Source organism: Penicillium arizonense, assembly GCF_001773325.1.
Source record: "Penicillium arizonense strain CBS 141311 chromosome Unknown PENARI_contig012, whole genome shotgun sequence".
NCBI classification, from domain to species: domain Eukaryota; kingdom Fungi; phylum Ascomycota; class Eurotiomycetes; order Eurotiales; family Aspergillaceae; genus Penicillium; species Penicillium arizonense.
Window position 1 is genome coordinate 768446 of NW_019173289.1, and position 13859 is coordinate 782304.

Sequence of the window (13859 nt, forward strand, 5' to 3'; positions counted from 1 at the left end):
AGGTAACTATAGAATCCTTGGTTTCCACAGATCATTTTCAGTCATCGGGATTATAGAAACCTGTATCAGCGCGAGAAACTCTTAATGGTAGATGGTAGAAGTCATTGAGGGAGCAGTATGCAATTGATGGAGATTCAGATCTTAATGAGCAACTAGAGTGCGGTTATGTGTCGATCGAGGGTTACATGGAGAAAAATATTGGCTGGGCTATGCTACATAGAGTTGATATGACTGAGGATTTCTATCACTATACTTGGGGCTTTGTGGAGGTGTGGTCTCTATACTATTATCAGCGTCGCCTGGTATTGCTATCTGCTAAATGAATAAATAGACTGTTCCATCCTGCTTCCTTGCTTCAAGTATGGGGTCATAGGTGGTCGATGTAGCTGTCTATAGTATAGGAGTAATTACTTCCTGGACAGAGTATAACAACAATGCCCTATTTAACCCTATACCGTGTCCGCGTCAAGTAGCCTTGTCTATCTCTAATGTGATGCCCAGGCTCAATGAGATAAATGGTCTTCCCTTTCCTTCACAGGCTTGAAACAATTGGATCAATGATCCGGTTGAACAGTAAGGTCATGTAAGAAAGGAATGAGAGAACGTAGAACTACAGGCCTAGAAGGCGTATTCACAATAACTGAGCAAACAAACGAGCAAATGGACTGATATAAAAGCCTCGAAGATTATACCGCCAAGGCAGAATCCATATATTCTCTTCTAATTATCGTAGCTCTTCCCATCCGCATCATCCACTCCATCCAATCCCTTGGTGATTTCCATCACATGCTGGAACATTCACTGCAGTGGCCAATCAAGCTACACTCGAAAAATGGAGATGGCCAGTCCCACAAGCAGAAATAAAGCGCGGGGGGGACCTTGAGGGCTGGAAGCTATATCGCATCTCGCATCTCGCATCTCGCATCTCGCATCTCGCATCTCGCATCTCGCATCTCGCGACACCCTCCCACTTCCATCTCATCTACACGCGTCTAACACATCTACAGATCCAATCTCGAATGCACAGAAGCCATCCATACGGATGAATGATTCATTGAAACGAAAAACCACGCAATGTCTATTCAAGGGTCATCAGAGTGCATGCTAGAAACAAAAACAAGGAAGAGAAAAAAAACGAATCCATCATGATCATGCCACAATCCCATCCCAGGGTGGAATCAAAGAAAAATCAGATCGTTGAATCCCTCTGCCAAACACCTGGGCCGTCGTGGTCTCATTCTCCATCTTCAGCTTCATCACTCTTTCCGAATTCCCCTCACAGTGCAAGACCAGATCCGCCACAAACCCCCGGGTTCCCAAAGACGAAATAAGCAAGGAAAGGTAAGGGAAGAAAAGCAAGGTGAAAAGAGTATGCAAAGAAGTGCAGATTGGGAGGACAGGGAAAATAAAGAGATTACAGGGAATTGAGAATAAGAGAACCGAGAAGAGAAGGAAAATCACTGATATCTTCCGGGGTCTTCAGAGAGAACGCCATTTGCAAAGCACAAAGACAAACACGAAAGATGTTCCGGTTCAGAGGAGGGGGAGTGCCCGCTTCACATTGGTATCATAAGCGAAGTTCGTCACGGGTGGACATCTCTCGATCGAAACGGTATGGAACGGTCTTCGAAATTCTTTTACTGCGAAGCGCACTGCACACGCTCGGCACCGCCGGGCACGTCGTCATCCTCATCCTCCATGCCGGCGCCGGCGGCACCGTGGGCGCGGGCCTTCTCGCCTTCGCTGCTCTCGATACTCTCCAGCTCAAAGTCCTCGACCATGGCGTCAGCTGGCGGTTGGGTCTGCTGGAGACGAGGGGGGAGGACCTTCTCCAGGAGGTCCAGGTTCTGGAGCTGGTCCTTCTGGGGGAACTTGACATCGAACTTGATGTACAGGTTGCCGTGGTCGTGGTGGCGGAACGAGGGCATACCCTGGCCGGGGATGACCTTGATGGCATCTGGAAAAGGTTAGCAAATTGTCCAAAGGCTGGTGGAACAGGGGTACATACCAGGAGTGATAACTTCACCAGGGGCAATGTTCACGGTCATCCACCGGTCATCGAGGTGCTCGATGTGGATGGCACCGCCAGCAAGAGCGGTAAGCAGATCAATCTCAGCCTGGTAGAACAGGTCGTCATTCTTGCGCTGGAAGCGGGGGTGGGGCTTCTGCTCAATCTCGAAGACGACATCACCAGGCATGACACCGGGCATCTGGTCACCCTCACCGCGGAACTCGATCTTGTGGCCATCGCGCACACCCTTGTCGACGTGGACGTGGAGCACCTTGCGCTCAACAACGGTCTTCTTGCCATTGCACTTCTTGCAGCGGTCCTTGTCCTTGACGATCTCACCCTCACCGTTACAGTCAGGGCAGACGGTCTGGAAGCGCTGGATCATGGGACCCATCTGGCGCATCATGGTCTTCATACCGCTACCGTTGCAGCCTGTGCACTCCTTGACGGCACCCTCCTTACCGCCGCGGCCATCACAGCCACCACAGATGACGGACTTCTGGAGAGCAAGCTTGGATACCTTGCCCTTGTAGATGTCCTCCAGGTTGACCTTGTGCACGTGGTGGATTGTGCGGGCCTTCTTGGGACCGGGGTCGCGCATACCACCACCACCGAACATTCCACCGAAGGGACCGCCGCCGCCGCCGCCGAAGAATTGCGAGAACAGGTCCTCGGCGTTCATGCCACCGCCGGCACCACCGTGCTCCAGACCCTCCTCACCAAGCTGGTCGTACAGTTGACGCTTCTCGGGGTCGGAGAGACACTCGTAAGCGGCCGACAGTTCCTTGAACTTCTCTGCAGCCTCGGGGTTGTCGGCATTCTTGTCTACAGACAGAGTAATGTCAGTTTGGGAGATTCTGAAAGCGCTATCGGACGGATTGTTCACGTACCAGGGTGGTACCGGAGAGCACCCTTCTTGTAGGCAGTCTTCAGCTGAGCCTCACTACACCCGGGGGCAACCTGAAATCGACGAAACATGTTAGCTCTGGGACTAAATGCAATCTGGGAGAGCAGCGATGGATCGAACATACGCCCAAGAGGTCATAGAACTTCGTTTCCTTGACCATTGTGAAATGTGCGGGGGAATGGAAAGGGTCAAAAAGAAGGAATGAGGGACGATCCGATGGAATCCCAGTGAGAAATAGAGGGGCACAAAGGTCAAAAACTTGACGGTCTTAGAACCAGAAGGACAACAACTGGTGGATGGAGGGGAGAGAAGAGATGGTTATCTGCAACAATAATCGAAGCCAAAAAAAAGGCTTAGTAACTTTTTTGCCAGGCACTGTATGGGCTGTATCGGGCTCGTATAAATTACCAGGGCAACCCAGGCTTTGAATTTGATTTTCTCAATTTCTTTGAAAGAAGATCTAATTAGAAAAGTGTGCTTTCTTTCTTTACATCTCACTATTTACACCACTCTATTTGTCCTCTTCTGGTGGTTTCTTCCCTGTAGTTCTGGCCCGAGCGCTGATTCTACGGGATTCCGTGGCATTCGATGGTCTTCGCACGTATTCCATGGGTATGTAAATTACCGCTGACTAAGACTTAATTATTCATAAGATGCGTTATGTATTCAAGACATGCATATCATGTACTAAGTTAGTAGAACAGAGACATTATACATGAACACGTTATAACATATTCACTTACTGTATAGACACTCATGTAATCAGAAAATTTCCAACTCGCCACTTAGCCATACGCCGCCACTTATCGATAAAGCCGAGGGAAGGCTCTTCATGGTCCACCCGTCATAGAGGGGCGGAAGTCCCCGACTATAGACAACTTAGGCCTATATCACTCTCTCTCTCTTTTCTACACCCACAAATCCATATAACAACCATGGAACAAGATCCAGGATTCATCGCCGCAATCGAAGAGGCCAAGCAAGGTCTGGCCGAGGGAGGCGTCCCAATCGGCGCTGCTCTAGTATCCAAAGACGGCAAGATCCTAGGCCGAGGTCACAACATGCGCGTGCAGAAGGGGAGCGCCGTCTTGCATGTCAGTCTACCTTGATACTATATACCATGAATCCTAGAGCTAGACTTGGGACAGATCTACAAGTAGGGACGAATATGCTAACGTGAACATTTCCATGGAAAGGCCGAGATGTCCGCGCTTGAAAACTCCGGACGGCTTCCTGCTTCCGCTTATGAGGGTGCTACTATGTATACCACTCTCTCGCCTTGTGATATGTGTACTGGTGCTTGTATTCTCTACAAGGTGAAGCGGGTTGTGGTAGGTGAGAATGTGAGCTTTATGGGTGGTGAGGAGTTGCTCAAGAACCGTGGGAAGGAGGTCATTGTGCTTGATAATGCTGAGTGCAAGGAATTGATGGCCAATTTCATGAAGGAGAAGCCGGAGCTATGGTATGTTTTTGTTTCTTTTTTTGTTTCTGGGTGTTGTGATGCGCGTGGCTGCATTGGATTTCTTGTCTTGTTCATGGTCGTTGATACTGATTCTGGTTGCGGTACAGGAATGAGGATATCGCTGTCTAGTTTCATTAGGCTTGCTTATGTAGCCTTAAATACCCTGAGAATTGACAACGATTCATATCGTGAGAGTGGGAGTGCTTTTTGTTTCCATGTAGTCTTCTATAATCTCAGTCGGGGAAGAAGCCGACCACTTTTAAGCTCTTGGTCATGTCCAATTATACGGTCAACCGGTGGACCTCCTCGAAGAAGAACTTGAGATGCTCGGGGTCGACAAAGGGCGTAACACCTACATGACCAATTAGCTTGATATTAAGCCCTAATATGAGGCTCAACTTACCGTGACCCAGGTTACAGATCCATCCCTGCTTGCCCTTCTTGAATCCCTTCACCATATGCTCGACAGTCTCGGTAATAGCCGGGCGACCACCGTACAGCATGCCGGGGTCCGCATTACCCTGGATGGTAACACGGCCATTAGCAATGCGCATAGCCTCACCAGCATCGTGCAGCCAGTCCAGGCCAACAACATTGTAACCCGATTGGCAAAGGTCGTCCAGAGCATACCAAGCGCCCTTGGCGAAAACCGTCATGGGAACAGGCTCCAAGCCCATCTCCTGCAGCCGCTTGGGCAGGTTGGCGGAAATGTGGCGCAGGTAAGGAAGCGAGAAGGAAGCAAACGAAGTGGGAGACAGCTCGCCAGCCCACGAGTCAAAGACCTGCACCAACTGCGCACCAGCAGCGACCTGGAGGGCAAGGTATTCCACACAGATCTCGGCAATCTTCTGCAGCAGGGCCTGTGCCTCCTTCGGGTACTTGTACACCCACTTCTTGGACTGCACGAAGAGCTTGCTGCCACCGCCTTCGACCATGTAGCACAGCAGCGTCCACGGCGCACCACAGAAGCCAATGAGGGGCACGCGACCCTTCAGCTTAAAGCGTGTGAGTGAAATTGCCTTGTAGACGTAGTCCAGCTCTGTCTTCACGTCCACTTCCTTCTCCATCACCTTGGCGTATTGCCCGTCCTCTGGCGACTGGAGGGGCTCTGGGAAATGGGGTCCCTTCTTGTCCAACATCTCTACGACCATTCCCATGGCCTGTGGGATGACCAGGATATCGGAGAAGATGATTGCGGCGTCGATGAGGCCTTCATAACGTTCGATGGGCTGGAGAGTTAGGGTCGATGCGATCTCGGGTGTGCGGCAGCATTCGAAGAAATCACGGCCGCCCTTTGCTTCATGATACTCGGGAAGGTAGCGACCAGCTGTTTGAGAGAGAATCAAGGTCAGTTAATTGTTCTAGGTCGTGATCTGCATGGTAGGAATAACTAACCCTGTCGCATAACCCAAATCGGAGGACGCTCCACCTTCTCGCCTGCGATTGTCAGCTCCGCTCAACTCGAAAAAATCAAGGTCTACATACCCCGAGCAGCCCTCAGCAGCAAATCGTTCTTAAGTGGCTCAAATTGTTCCTGCATTGTGTGATGTGGTGGGATGAAGGAGGAGAAGTGGACTTCCAAGTTCTCCGGGTACCGCAGGCCCGCGATCGGATCGGGACCTCGGAGGTTTTATAAGTTGCGCATCTGTCTAGAAAGCTGCCAAAGTCGAATATGGTAATATTGTTTTCCTTTAACTGTCCAAATTAATTCAATTAGTTAAAATATCCAAAATTTGAATGAATGCTTGCTGCTCGAAAAATCCAAATCTGGGTAGACCTACGTCCCCGCATATATATACCGTCAAGAATCAGCATATCTTCTATACTCTTTCATACTTTTTGCCAGTTAAAACATAGATTGCTTCATAGTCTCATGCGAGTTTGGAGATATCTAAAATATTTGCTAAATGTACATAAAAGACATGCCTACTTTTAATTCCACCCATTCTTCCGGAGAACGGACAAACCATACAATTGCTCGTTGAGCGATTTGGTGGTCTTCTCGTCCAGTTCCGTGTGAACAAGTGTGCTGCTATCAGTGTTGATACTGGAAACAATAGAGTCCTCGGCAGGGACCCATTTTCCAGCCTCAACCCGAAAGGTTTCCAGAAGAGCCTGGGGAGATGATCGCCAAACACTGGTCGAGTTAGGTTCCCGCAGGTTGTCCACGGAGACAGCAATGGTGTCCTTGGAACCGATCGAAACCAGGTCAATGACGTTGCCTGAAAGTTGTAGGGTCTCTTGTTGCTTTAGCGTGTTATCGTTTTCGAGAGCGTAGCAAAGAAGTTGCGAAGATCTGCTTCCAGTATTAGTGTTGATAATGATCACCGACTCCAGTGGTACGTACCCTTCAAAAGCAACAAAGATACTCTTCAGGCCATCGGCATTATCGGAGACAGCCCAGATTCCAGAAACCGTGATATCTGTTTCTGACTCAGACAGAGGGACCTTCTGCAAGACCTGCCCCTCAACCCAATTCCACACAAGCAAATGCTTGTCGCCACCACCTGAGATGAGAACATTTGGTGCCCAGGAAGGAATGCAAAGCTTGCTAATGAAAGAAGTGTGACCAAAGCAGTATTGCTCAATGACATGAGCTTGGGGGTGACCACGGGATACACGGATATGCTCATCACGATCCGCAGTGAGGATGTAATTCCGTGGGTGACTGATGGTTGAATCTGCAGGCCGGGTCACAGAGACCATGTCTGTCAGCATCGAAACATGACCAATAATGGCCTGATGCTCGAAGTTGAGTGCGGTAGCCTCTGCTGAAGCCTTCTTCTTCAATGCAGCCTGTCTCATCTGCTGTTCCAAGGATTCCAGGTTGCGCTTCGTGTGCACAGTGAGATTCGTGGCAGATGGAGCATATTCCTTCTCTTCGGCCACGACTCTCTTGTACTCTGCGCTGGGAATCACCGGGATAATGTACACATCGCCGAACTTGTCGGCGCACAGGATGTCATTCTCATTAGGTGTCAGAGCCAACACACTTGGCCGCTTTGGCATTGTTCTATATGTAATGAGCTTGGTGAGCTTGAAATGGATAAAGGGGCACTTACCGGACACTCTCCTTTACGAACTGCCCATTGTCTTTTAGGCTGTAGACTCGAATACATTTGTCCTCGGCGGTAAGGAAAATTACATATTTGCCTTGGGCCACAATGAGGAGGGGAATACTCGACCAAGTGAGCTTGACATCTTCCTTTGACTGCTTGCCTGCGGACTCGGATTGCTCATCCTTCTGCTCGGAGGGCGAAGATAACTTGCGTCTCTTGCCCGGGGGACTGTTGAGATCGTCCGACACGATCGATTCATCCGCACTCGGAAAGACATCTAGGCAGTCGCCAGTAGAAGCAGAGTATGAATAGACCTTTGCACCAGCAGTAGCAATTAGCAAATCAGACTGGCCTGCCGATTCTCTTGCGACATATCGCAGACACTGAAACGGGTGCCGGAGAGAAGGCATGTTGAAATGGGCGATCCGGCTGAAGGGATAGCAATTCAGCTCCAGATAAATCCCGAATGCGCAGAATAGACTCAAATCGCAATGGCAATCGAGGTCCGTCGTCTCTCGTCAAGTCCATATGGGCGGGTCTACTTTTTACATCACGTGACCCACTAGCGAACGCACCAAAAAGTTTTCCCGAAATCGCACTAAACCATTTCTCTTCTTCATCAACCACAACAACGACCTTGTCCTTAAACAACCTATCTTCAGCGAAATTAAGGAGAAATGGGGGGCAAGTCTGCTACCAAGACCGCTTACTTCGAGAAGCTCAAGCAGCTTCTCGATGAGTACCGCACCGTCTTCATTGTCGGTGTCGACAATGTCAGCTCTCAGCAGATGCACGAGATCCGTATCTCCCTCCGTGGAGAGGGTGTTGTCCTGATGGGAAAGAACACCATGGTATGTCTACCAATTGACAATACCTGCCTTGAACCCCTCGCTGACCGCTCTGATTTTAGGTTCGTCGTGCTCTCAAGGGCTTCGTCGCCGAGAACCCCGAGTTCGAGCGTCTCCTGCCTCACGTTAGGGGTGTGTACTATTTCTCCTTGTCGCATGTAACCAATTGGCTAATATGAACATCCCAGGCAACGTTGGTTTCATCTTCACCAACGCCGACCTTAAGGCCATCAAGGAGAAGATCCTGGCCAACCGTGTCGCTGCTCCCGCTCGTGCCGGTGCCATCGCTCCCGGTGACGTCTGGATCCCCGGTGGTAACACCGGTATGGAACCCGGTAAGACCGCGTTCTTCCAGGCTCTTGGTGTCCCCACCAAGATTGCCCGTGGTACCATCGAAATTGTCTCCGACCTCAAGCTCGTTGAGGCCGGCAACAAGGTCGGTGCCTCCGAGGCTACCCTCCTTAACCTGCTGAACATCTCCCCCTTCACCTACGGTATGACCATTCAGCAGGTCTACGACAACGGCCAGTGCTTCGGTGCCGATGTCCTCGACATCACTGATGAGCAGCTCCTGAAGACCTTCACCCAGGCCATTCAGACCATCACTGCCATCTCCCTGGCTGCCAACTACCCCACCATCCCTGCCACCATGCACTCTCTCATCAACGGCTACAAGAAGGTCCTCGCTGTCGCCGTCGAGACCGCCTACAGCTGGCCCGAGATTGATGAGCTCAAGGACCGCATCGCTAACCCCGATGCTTACGCCTCTGCTGCTCCCGCTGCCGCTGCCGCTGCCACCTCCGGTGGTGACGCCCCCGCTGCCGCCGCTCCCGCTGAGGATGAGGAGGAGTCCGATGAGGACATGGGCTTCGGTCTCTTCGACTAAGCGCCTCCACGGGACAATGCCATGTATTAGATTTACTTGAACCAGAGCTTGAAAAAGCCCCTGGCAATGAAACATGATGCCTTGGCAATGGATTTTCTTCGGAAACCTAGGACTTGTATAATGGAACGTAGCCGCGCTCCATTGTCGTTTCCACTGAATTGGTGAGTTACTACATTCTTCTTATTTGCTACTCTTGCTTCCCCCACACACACCTTGTTACAATGTCACCCTGGCGGATGATTATACATTTTTAACCCCGAGCATCATGCCCCTCTCCGGGGCGCTTTGAAGATTAAAAACACGCAACAACAACACTCTAATTTTTTGATGACGCCATACCTTCACACATTGCTTTTGCCTCTCATTTTGACTTGCACTCAATTTGCAAACAATTGCTAACTTGTGATAAGATTACAGATCCTCGCCTTGCAACAGTAGGCCGATGTCTCGTAGGCAATTCTGTAGCTGGATGATACCATTAGAACGTCTGTTCGCTTGTGTTGTTATCTTAATTGATTTTCAACACTCAATGAAATTTTTCAGTTACAATCTCTTTCAAACTTTGTGATCATCCTGTTGCTAGTAGTTTAAACCTGACTCGCAATTGCTATCTTAGATCAGGCCTAAGTTCTAAGCTCATGTTGCGAGACAGTGCTGTCCATCCCTTGGACTCAACGCCGTTATTGGATGAAGCACCTTCGGTTGCATCGTGGGCCTGTCTTGTTGTCTTCCTCGGCATCTCTAGCTTGCTGCTTACGTCTGGCTACGTTGGCAGCCATCGCCAACGATGCACGAGAGAGATAGAATCAAGGGCTAGTTGGCCTAAAATAGCAGTTTGTCCAAATGGTATACAAATGTCAAGTACAAACATCAGACATTAATTAGAGATACGACGCCTGGATATAAGCTATGTACCTTCTAATCACGACATGTGGTATCCATGCTCCATCAAAAATAGAGTGTATAAAAAGAATAATCAAATAGGAGCACACCGCTATGCTCCATCTTCTGTATTCCGTCCAAACCTCCCACCAAATCCACCTAGATCACGACGGAAGAATTTGCCAATATTCTTCAGGTTCTCATTGAGATTACCCGCAGCTGTACCTTCCGATGTCTGCACGTTATTAGGCTGGAGTATGGATCCAGTCGGAGCAGGAGATGACGTCCCCGATGGACTGGTGATGCCCGATCCAGACGCGGGGGGTCCTGCAGCGCCGAGGGTCGTCAGACTTGGGTTCCCGAAACGGTCGACGCCATCCTTTGCAGCCGAGATGATTGCAGAGCCGAGCATGGAGGCATCGAAACGTGATGGCATGGCTGAGGTGGCGCTGCCGAGTCCTAGGCCTTGAGATACGGAGGTCGTGCCGGTGGCTGTGGGGCCTTGGAGGGCGGCAAGGATGGGGTTGTTTGGCTGGAGGCTTGAGGCGTAGCGGTCTGAGGCGCGGTGGAGCTGGAATAGCTCGACGAGGTGGTTTTGTTCTTGGCGGCTGCGGATGCCTTTGAGATCGAGGATTTTGCGGAAGTTGTTGTTGTTGCGGTCCGCGATGTGGATTAGGTATGCTTGGACTAGAGCTTCTGGTGGTGATGGGCGGACCTGGAGTGTTTTGAGGAGGGTTTCGATCTTGAAGAAGCTTGTGTTTACGCGCTTGACGAAGCCGGCTGGGGCGGGGGCCGGGAGAAGGGATGAAAGGCCGCTCTTGAGTGTATAGGAGTCGAGGAGCATCTGGAGGTTGAGTAAGTAAGATGAAAGATATAATGGACGGGGTGATCGTCGTACCTGTTCAGCGCCAGTTTCCGATACAGGTCTGCATTGGAAAACATTGCTGATAAACTGACTCGACATGAGCTCCACCAAATGGTCAGAGAAAGCACGCGCATATTGCTGCTTGTGCAATAGCTGGAGAATCTCTGATGCTTTATCTTTCGTGTGAGAAAGCATTTCACCCACATAAGAGCTCTGATCGCTGACAGCCTCGATCTTGGCCCACGGCGTGTTACGCATCTCTCGCCAGGATGGTTCAAGCTCGACCTCGACTTTTCGCACCAGACCCCGTACAGCAGCGGACGCAATACCCATGAATGAATCCGCTTGGCTTTGCAAATCCACAGATTGCTTCAGATTCTCGTCCAACCTGCCCCTGATCTTCTCTTCCAGCTGGTTGCAAGTTGTGTAGCAGTAATCGGCGGTGTTCAAAACCGACACCAGCTCTTCTATCGTGGGCACTCGAGATGGTGTGTGTCCTGTTGGTCGCTCACTTATATAGTTGAGAAGGACCTGCTGGGCATACTGATCCAGGTATTTAGCAAATACCTTTGCAAGCTCCGCCAGGCTGCCTCCAGTTGAGAGCTTGGCGCACTGTTGCAAAGCATGCCGGTAGAATGTGAAAAGTTCAGTCGAGGATGAAATAACAATGTGCGAGTTGAATTCTTCGTCCGGAACTTTAAGGGGTTGTTGCCGGTACTTAGGGAGCAGCGCTGCGAGCTGTTTATCCTGGGCCTCGACCCAAACACTGAGGTATGGCTCAAAGGCTTCGGAGATAGACTGGCTAAACACAGGCGGTTCAGTTGAAGTAAAGGTATCAGTAGATGCACGCGATGCAGGGGCAAAGCGGCGCTCGAGAGAATGTTCAAAGTCGAGTGTCTCTTGCAAACAAGAAAGCAGCAAGTTGACATCAATATTCTGTCCACTGCGCACAGACCGAGACAAGATGCCCTTGAAGTCATCCCGTGTGCCTTCACAAAAGACATTGGCCAAGATCTCATCGACCCGCCACGAAGTCGGGAAGATGGCCGCATTCTCTTCATCATAAATCTTCAATATGCGCCGGAACCACGAGTACCGGCGTGAGATGTTATCCAAGGATCCAGCCTCTTCGTTATTTCGGAAGACCTGCCGGTACTCACGGAGCTGTGTATTGCAGTACCAAGTCACCAGACGAGACCGTGCATGATCACCGAGGGCATCTGCGACCAGACACGCCTCCGCGAGCATCGCCCGCTTGGGGCCTACTTCACCCTTTGCAAAGGCAATCTCGAAGTCCTCACAGACCTGCTCCTGAAGATCACGTTGTATATCTGCCACATTCCGGCTCAGCATGGCAATTTGGTCGATGGAGCGGTATGACTTGAAGTGGGCCATTAACTGGATCACGGCTTGGAGTAGCTGTGCACAATCCCCGTATTGTCGCGTCCGGCTGAGAGCCTGGAGCTGGTCGTATGCTGTAGTCAACATTTGCAATCGCTTCAGCGCCGTCATAGAGAGTGTCAGGTTCTTCTTCGCATTGTCCAGCTGCTTGATGTCCGCCGTCATGTCGGTGATTGCCTGCTCGGTCTTCAATGCGCGTTCCCGGACATCGTCGATTTTCTTGAATAGCTCCGACAGATCGGCCTTGGCTGCCTGTATCCGTTCCACGCTATCGGCATTGGAGGTAACCTGCTCCTCCACGAGGGTGGCGATGTCATCGTCAAGTTCATCTTCGCATTGGTGCAGGGCGTCGGAGATCTGAGAGACGGAGGAGAGGGTGGAAGGATGGGAGAAAACGGCATTCAAGTGTTCAATCGGATCGTAGTCCACTGTTATTGCCTTGGCGTTAGCATGCACGACGAGCACGAGAGGCCAATTGTTCCGCACCTGCATCCAAGGCATTGAGGTGTTCCTCGTCTGGCGGCATGTGGCCGGTAGTTGGGGCAGTAATCGCAGTCATTCCATCAGCTCGCAAGAATCATCCCGCCCTTAGCCTCGAGACAGTTTAGGCGGAATGCGTGAAAGAGGTGGAATGGCGGAGGTGATTCGCGACCCGCATGGCTCTAGCGCACCAGCTTGGCATCTTACGCAACCCTACATTGTGCCTATGATAGCGGATTTCCACTACCACGTCTCAGCTTTCCCTTTTCGGTTTAGCGCTCACCTCTTGCCGCTTTTGGCTCACTCAGTAAAACTGAGCACGCTCCGCTCACCTAGTATTACATAAACCCACTGACATAAGTTAGTGAGCTAAGTTAGTGAGCACTCAACATCACGTGAGCAACCTGATCCACTCACTAAGCGCCCAGCTAAGTCAGCCAACCTCAATAAAATGCACCACGCTAGCCCCATCCATATGCAGTCGTCCACCCAGAACTCTTGACCGTTGTCCCTCAACGAAGGGCTGGTGTCATCAATGTGGCGGCGATCTTGGTTGTTTCGCTTCCAACTGAAAGGCAAATGCATAGTGGGGGCCAGATTTATATTACAGACCCAGATAATAGCCTTACAGGCTACCAAGATACCCGCTAATTATCTTATTATATTGCCTATGTTTGCTAGGTCGATGCTATTAGACTACAAATAACAGGTTTAGTAATTGTTGTGATTTGAGGCTCGTGAAGACCAGGACCTAAGCCGTATCATCGAAATTTATTCCTACACTATCTATAGGAAGGAATAAGCAGGGACTACCACACGGAAACTAGCTAGACTTCATCTTGTATCACCTCAGAATGAGCATCCGACCTTCTTTGAATTACTACAATAACGAATATTCCTAGAACAGCAAAACGGTGGATATATGGACAAGGCGTGACAACCTACTTCCACATACTTGGGTTTTCTCTGAAGACACATTAGGCCTTAGAAAATTGAATTTGAGAAAGTGCAATCACGACTTAAGACCCTGTAGTCCGATCATTTCGATAGCTTAGTCA

General features: G+C 50.3%; 6 protein-coding genes across 6 annotated transcripts; 2 read left to right on the forward strand and 4 right to left on the reverse strand.

Moving 5' to 3' along the window:
* Positions 1 to 1637: 1637 nt before the first annotated feature.
* PENARI_c012G11720 (type I HSP40 co-chaperone YDJ1) lies at positions 1638 to 3078 on the reverse strand (the record flags this gene model as incomplete). The annotated part of the gene is made up of 4 exons (XM_022633064.1): positions 1638 to 1957; positions 2009 to 2836; positions 2902 to 2971; positions 3043 to 3078. 4 exons carry the CDS (start codon positions 3076 to 3078, stop codon positions 1638 to 1640), a joined length of 1254 nt encoding a protein of 417 aa, XP_022487180.1.
* A 775-nt stretch (positions 3079 to 3853) lies between these two features.
* On the forward strand, positions 3854 to 4509 carry PENARI_c012G04420 (cytosine deaminase; the record flags this gene model as incomplete). The annotated part of the gene is made up of 3 exons (XM_022632888.1): positions 3854 to 4012; positions 4115 to 4380; positions 4488 to 4509. 3 exons carry the CDS (start codon positions 3854 to 3856, stop codon positions 4507 to 4509), a joined length of 447 nt encoding a protein of 148 aa, XP_022487190.1.
* Positions 4510 to 4661: 152 nt separating this feature from the next.
* Positions 4662 to 5920, reverse strand: PENARI_c012G08147 (uroporphyrinogen decarboxylase HEM12; the record flags this gene model as incomplete). The annotated part of the gene is made up of 4 exons (XM_022632984.1): positions 4662 to 4732; positions 4784 to 5707; positions 5776 to 5817; positions 5866 to 5920. 4 exons carry the CDS (start codon positions 5918 to 5920, stop codon positions 4662 to 4664), a joined length of 1092 nt encoding a protein of 363 aa, XP_022487358.1.
* Positions 5921 to 6312: 392 nt separating this feature from the next.
* Positions 6313 to 7849, reverse strand: trm82 (putative tRNA methyltransferase; the record flags this gene model as incomplete). The annotated part of the gene is made up of 3 exons (XM_022632847.1): positions 6313 to 6676; positions 6728 to 7393; positions 7443 to 7849. The coding sequence occupies 3 exons, from the start codon at positions 7847 to 7849 to the stop codon at positions 6313 to 6315; spliced, it is 1437 nt and encodes a 478-aa protein (XP_022487121.1).
* Positions 7850 to 8116: 267 nt separating this feature from the next.
* On the forward strand, positions 8117 to 9173 carry PENARI_c012G02033 (60S ribosomal protein uL10; the record flags this gene model as incomplete). Its single annotated transcript, XM_022632828.1, has 3 exons — positions 8117 to 8290; positions 8350 to 8419; positions 8476 to 9173. 3 exons carry the CDS (start codon positions 8117 to 8119, stop codon positions 9171 to 9173), a joined length of 942 nt encoding a protein of 313 aa, XP_022487367.1.
* Positions 9174 to 10167: 994 nt separating this feature from the next.
* PENARI_c012G06287 (putative GARP complex subunit Vps53) lies at positions 10168 to 12880 on the reverse strand (the record flags this gene model as incomplete). The annotated part of the gene is made up of 3 exons (XM_022632931.1): positions 10168 to 10899; positions 10954 to 12749; positions 12808 to 12880. 3 exons carry the CDS (start codon positions 12878 to 12880, stop codon positions 10168 to 10170), a joined length of 2601 nt encoding a protein of 866 aa, XP_022487206.1.
* Positions 12881 to 13859: the final 979 nt, after the last annotated feature.